This window comes from Battus philenor, unplaced genomic scaffold (assembly GCF_028537555.1).
Source record: "Battus philenor isolate CCGP_79_NKW_IND1 unplaced genomic scaffold, ilBatPhil1.0.hap1 SCAF_8, whole genome shotgun sequence".
NCBI classification, from domain to species: Eukaryota; Metazoa; Arthropoda; class Insecta; order Lepidoptera; family Papilionidae; genus Battus; species Battus philenor.
In genome coordinates, this window is record NW_027181748.1 from 16450001 (window position 1) to 16456509 (window position 6509).

At 49.9% G+C, this 6509-nt stretch overlaps 1 protein-coding gene across 1 annotated transcript; it reads right to left on the reverse strand.

The window, feature by feature from the left end:
- Positions 1 to 4050: 4050 nt before the first annotated feature.
- On the reverse strand, positions 4051 to 5857 carry LOC137931672 (uncharacterized). Its single transcript, XM_068775153.1, has one exon. It carries the CDS (start codon positions 5668 to 5670, stop codon positions 4063 to 4065), a length of 1608 nt encoding a protein of 535 aa, XP_068631254.1. The 5' UTR covers positions 5671 to 5857; the 3' UTR covers positions 4051 to 4062.
- Between the last annotated feature and the right edge of the window lie 652 nt (positions 5858 to 6509).

The following is a 6509-nucleotide window of genomic DNA, read 5'->3' on the forward strand; positions in this document are numbered from 1 at the left end:
TACTGACTAAAACCCCCCACCGCCGGCTCTGTTTTATCATTTATCTATCTTAATTTTATACATTTAATATTAATATATCTATTGTTGCTTACGCTTATAGTATGGTTATTTTTGTTTTTACATCGCTATTTATTTATTTCTTATGCTAATTACAATATTTCACTTAGTCTATGCTTAAATAATATTTCTTATTTCTATACTTATGTTTGTTCCTATGTTTACCATATATTTACAATGCATTTCGAATTTTAACCATTTCTCTTATTTTCTACTTAATCTATTTATTTTACAGTGGCTTATACTTATTTGTCTGGTAATGTCTGTTTCCTATTTACGTTTAATTTTTGTTACTGACTGGCTTTATTTTCTTTTGTGGCTTTTTTAATTATTTTTGCTGCAAATTGGAGAAATACGGGACGGCTCTGGGCGTCGTCTATGATAGAGGAGATGGTGTTCCTCTGTATGTCAACGCCCATTGTCATTTCGCAGTCATACCTCAATCTGCCATACCTCGGGCAACAGGTGATTAGATGCAATACAGTCTGGTCCACCGCAGGATCACAAAGGCACGAAGGACTCTCTTTGAGTTTAAACCTGTGCAGGTACTCCGAGAATCCCCCGTGCCCCGTGAACATCTGGACCAGAACTGTGTCCATCTGAATACTTCGGAGGACTCGATATGCTATATCTGCGTTCGGGAAGAAAATCCTCGTTGTTGAAGCCGTGTTGCCTTCCGCATACCTCCGGTTCCATTCGTCAAGCGTATCCAACCTGAGTTGTCGCTTGACGAAGGAAACGGGGCACCTCTCATACTCTGGTCTCTTCTTACTTTTTAAGGCCGCATCCTTGGCCAACTGGTCCGCCCTCTCGTTGCCCACCATCCCCGCGTGCGCTTTTACCCAAAATAGTTTCACATTCTTTCCTTTCTCTCTCGCTTTCATTATATTCTCTTTCACTCTAAACGCTAGGGGATGGAGGGTGTCCGGTTGTGCGAGAGTTTCGAGGGCGGATCGCGAGTCGCTCATAATGGCACACGATTGCGCCGACTCGTTGGCCGCGTGCCTTGTTGCTTCCTCTAAGGCCAACAGCTCTGCCTGGTATACGGTGCAGAAGTTACCCAACTTGAGCTTTTTGGTTTTTAACTCTGCGGCGTTCCGCGTGACAGTGAACGCCGCTCCCACTTTGTCGTCTATGCGACTGCCATCGGTGTAAATAACCAGATCGACAGCCGCGGTGGCAAGTTGGACTTCCTCCGCACTTTCTCCCAGGCATGAGAACTCCACACCAATTTGAACAGACGGGTGTGGTAGTCTCAGGAAGCTTTCTGGTGTCTCCAGTTCTCGGTCGCCTACTATCCGCCGGGAGTGCCCACGTTTTACCGCGAACAGCTCTGCCGCCTCCTGGACTCGGAGGTCCAAGGGGAGCAGCCCGGCGAGTATAAGGGCCGAGTGCAGTGAAGCGGTACGGTGGGTTTTCGCTATTTTTCGCGCGAACCCCCGCTGCACCGCCTCGAGCTGCCTGCGAACCGTCAGCTTCCTAGCTGCTGGCGCCCATGCACTCGCTCCATACAAAATCACTGGCTCCAACACCGCCAGATACATTGTCCTGATCACCTCGGAATTCAGGCCCCAAGATACCTTCGCGGCCCTGCACAATTGACGATAGAGGCCCTCGGCCTTCCTACAGACATTTTTGACGTGGCTGTTGTACGTCAGTCTATCGTCAATCGTGATACCTAGTATCCGGACTTCCCTTGTATGGCCGAGTTGCTCGCCTCCCATAGTCAGTAATGGGGTGTCGTATTTAAGCTTATTGGTTAGCACCATCACCTTTGTTTTGTGTGGTGCAAACCGCAGCTTGTTCTTGACTCCCCATTCATGAATATGAGCGAGAGCCTCATTGGCCTTACTCGAGATGTCCTGAGCCTTCTGCCCCGAGAAGACCAGCACAATGTCATCTGCGAACGCTTGGCAGTATGTCCCGCCCTTTACCACCTCTTCCAGAAGGGGGTTAATGAGGAGGGTCCAGAAGGCCGGACCCCCCACGGACCCTTGCACGCACCCCTTGGTGGTCTCTCTGGCCCACTCTGCCCCCGCGTACCGTACGGACACCTTGCGATCGCTAAAGTAGCTATCGACAAGGCGCCGCAGATTCACGGGGCAGCGCGTTTCGGCCAGTCTACACCTTATAGCAGGCCACCAAGCGTTATCGAAGGCTCCCTCTATATCCAGTGACACCAACACTACAATCTCCTTCTCCTCCAAGCGAGCTCGCAGGTGCTGGGTCAGGTTATACAGGGAGTCCTCGGTACATCTCTGCGGCATAAAGCCATATTGATGGCTACTGATATAAGGCGCAGTGTACCACCGGATTCTTTTGACCATGATCTTTTCGAACATTTTCCCCATGACGGGTAGAAGTCCGATCGGCCTATAAGATTTCGGGTGCGTATAGTCCTCTTTGTTGGGCTTCCGGAAAGCCACGACAACCGCTTCCTTCCACCTCGTGGGGAAGTGGGAAAGCGCGAGACATCTATTTGTGAGAGCCAAAAATAGGACTGGGTCCGCGTCAATGGCCGCCCGGCAGATGTCCGCAGTGAGTCCGTCTGCGCCCGGTGCCTTCTTGGCATTTGAGGTTGACACAGACCATCGGAGTTCCTCCATCGTAAACGGAGGGTCGAGGGTTTCGCCACCACTCTCCGCGTTGATTTCATCGGATTTAACTCTTACAATTTGGTGGTCCGCATTGTCCTCCCCGGGGTTGTCTTCCGGGAAGAAAACCTCTGCCAGCAGCCTGGCTGATCCCTCTGCATCCAGCACTTTATTGGACTGGACGAGGAGGACGTCCTCGCGCATTGTCTGTGTGCGGCGAATCACGCGGTATATCCCATCCCACATTGACTCTCTGTCTTGTTTCTCACAGAACTGTTTCCAACTGGAGGTCTGAGCCGCCTTTGCCTCAAGGCGGTAAGCTTCTTTCGCTTCGACGTATTCGCGTACAACCAGCTCCTTCCGGGCCGGCCTCGCGTTTCTTATCCGTCTCTTTTTTCTCGCCACGTCTTTCTTGAGGAGGGTGAGATTCTCAGACCACCAGGGCAGCTGTGCCCCTTTCCGCTTGGAGACCTTTGGCAAGACCAGCTCGCAGGCTTCCCCCACGGTGTCCATGTACCGACCAACAAAGCTGTCCAACGCCCCTTTTTCAGTGATCTCGTTCACCTCGGCGGTCGTTAGGCAGCTGTCAGTTAGCAGCCGGGTTAGAGTCGTATTGAATTCTTCCCAGTCTGCCCTACGGGTGTTGAACTTCCGTGTGGTTCGCCTGACGTCTATACCTTGGGACCTCACAAGTTTCAAGTGAAACACGATTGCCCTGTGGTCAGAAGATGTTATATCGTCAGCAAGACTCCAGTTCTCCACCCGGTCGAGGAGAGCGGTTGAGCACGCGGTTACGTCGACGCGACTCGAATAATGCCTCCCGCCCCTGTACGTGTCGAAGGTCGGCTCAGACCCCTTATTTAGCAAGTGGAGCTCCAGCTGGTCCAATGTTGCCGCCACTTCTATACCCCTTTGGTCTGCACTTTGGCAGCCCCATTCCGTGTTGCGGGCATTGACGTCTCCTCCCAGTAACACATTGACCATCCCCAAGTCTTCCACCGCCGAGCTAATTTGGTCCAGGTAAGGTCCGACTGCGACATTTGGTTCCAGGTAGACTGATACGATTGCTATCTCCCACGCCCCAGTTCGCAACTTAGCGACAGCGATGTTAGCCGTCGTGAGTTGGGGACATTGGATGATATCAATCGCATCGTCGAATAGTACAATGGCCGCCTTGACCACTTCGCCTGCGTCCCGGGCGACACATTGTACTATCCTAGTCCCTGGATAATGCCGCATCTCGCCTATAGCTCCGATATAAGGTTCCTGAACCAGCGCGATCGCCCATCCCCTCTTCGGCGCCTCGCTAATCAACTCGGCCGTGGCAAGCTCAGATCGTTGCAAATTTTGCTGCACAACATGATACTGGTGGAGCCCAGCATGTTGGGTGCGTTGAGTCACCTGGGTGCCTTTAGCAATAAGCTATGGATGCCCGTGCAATGGTGTCCCAACGCCTCCTTACTGGACAGTCGGCGTCAAATGCCCCGTGGTCCTGTCGATCTATTTTTGCTTTGCAGCAGTTTCGACAGGTGGGTGCTTTCCCAGCTTGCCTGTCTGTACACTCGTTTCTATGATGACGACCTCCGCAGTGGCCGCATCTGTCCTCGGTCTCAGTACACAGTCTTTTACTGTGTCCGTATCCGAGGCAGCGAGTGCATTGTACCAGTGGTGAGTGGTCATACACGCGCACCCGCTGGAGGTCCACGTGCACTAGACCCGTGTCGGTCAAACGGCTCCATACCTTCGGCGACACTCGGAGTATTACGTGCGTCGTTAGCGCGTTCCGTGTTCCCTTTCTATACCTAACCTCTATCCTCTGCTCCTTCTCAGGTACGTCTCCTAAAAGATGTTGATTTTGGGATTTAATGGCCCTTATTATGTCCTCATTCGTGTTGTATGCCATGACGTCCCTGAGAATGACCAGAGGATCTTTGCTCTTCAGTTCCTCGAGGTTAAGATTAAGATCTTTCCCTGTTCTTAATCTTTCGCGAACTTTCGCCAATTCAGCTTCCGTGCTACATCCCAGTATCACCTTGCCATCCCGTACCTTTCGCACTTTGTCTACTCTTATACCTGTTTTTGTGGCGTCAAGTGCCTTTCTTATTTTACTGAGCACCTCCTCTCCCGTTGCCGTTCCCGACGAGACCGCGACCGAGTGTGTTTTTTCGACCCCCGGTGGCGGTCCTTTTGCCGGTACGGCGGCTACACTTGCATATGTGCCTTTTGCCAGTGGTTGCTCCTTGTTAACTTTCATAGCATGGAGAGACTCCTTGAGGCTTTCTACCTCCTTGGTGTTAGCCGCCAAAAGTTTCCCATGCTCCTCAAGTCTTTTAAAGAGCTCCGCGGTGTGTGGTTGCGGCTGCGACTCCGGCCGCCCGACACTCGGGGGTGCAGTAAGGGAGGCTTCCTCTTCCTCTTTCCTCCCTACTATCTCGCTCGTCTGCCCGGCGGTCGAGCTCGCAGTCCTATAATGTCCACTGGCCTTCAGCCTGTCAGTTTCGGCCTCTTTAACAAGCTGGTATAACTTATCCAATGCCCGGGTCACTTCCTCCTTAATTTCCGTCTTTAGGTTGCGAGAGATGCCTAAATTAAGCTTCGCTTTATTTAAGCACGCTCTGGCCTCCTTGACCCTATCCGTCTGAGCTGGGTTGAGCACTTTCGGGGTTTCTTCAGCCCCTTGACCCACAAGCGAACCCTTTGCAAGCTTGTCCGGCACTATGCGTCTCCTTTTTACTTGTTCGGGTTTCTGAACAGGACTGACCTGCTCGGAGGAGGTACCGGGCTTGTTCCCCTGTGCTGATGTGCTTTCCCCGGCACCATTATCTACAATTGCGGGCGATGCATTTACCTTTCTCGTTGTTATCGCTCGGCCACCCGCCGGTACGTCATCGCCCTTGTTTACCACCATGTCGCCTTTGCTGCTTGTGGCCCTGCTATTTGGTGATGGCCCCACCGCTGCGCTTTCTTCAACAGAGCCAACGACCTCTTTCTCCGCCATTTTGGTAGGTGTGCGGAGCATTTCAATGTTTATTTGTTTCTATTTAAAGATACGGGCTTATTTTATTTCTAGTACCTGGATTTGGTTCTATTTCCTATTTGCGGCAATAAACCACTCTACTCTAGTTGTAAGTGTTTTCTTAAAGAGTCAGAATACACTACAACACTACAAAATTAACAGTAAAATCTTATAACTATAAGAGAGGGTTTAAAAACCTCTGCTCTTACTTGCTAGCTATAAAGAAGCAAGTTTTTTGACAATTTTCGTTACTCCTGTGAGAATTTTAGTAGCAATGTTTTAGTGGTGGCCTAAATAATTTCGTTGCTCCTGTCAGATTTTAATAGCAATGATTTGTGGGCGGGGCCTAAATCACCAACAACCGTGTTACGTCACTAGTTGACGCGGTTTAGTGAGTTGCGTGGTGTATCCTTCCACCACCGCGGCGCTGATCGTCGCGTGGGGCGTGTACGTTCGTTGCTACTCGTTTGCGACGTATGCCGTATCTGAGTTGTGACGTAATATATTAATAATTTTTAATAAATAGGCATACGATATGGCATGTGTAATTTTTTAATGTGTGTTCGATGTGTTGATGTTTTGGCTTATGTTTAAATATTTACTTAAGACTTAGTGCTAAGAGCTTCTAATGCCAGAACTACTATGAATCGTTAATTGAGTTGAATTGTCAATTGGAGCTGTGTATTTCACACCAGGATATAAAAAATCTTAAACTATCAGAGAGGGTCAAAAAACCACGGCTCTAAACTACTAACTATAGACAGCAAACTTTGACAATTTTTAATTTTTTGCGTAATCTGAAACGTATTTTGACCTTTGTTGTGCCTTTGTATAAATTTAAT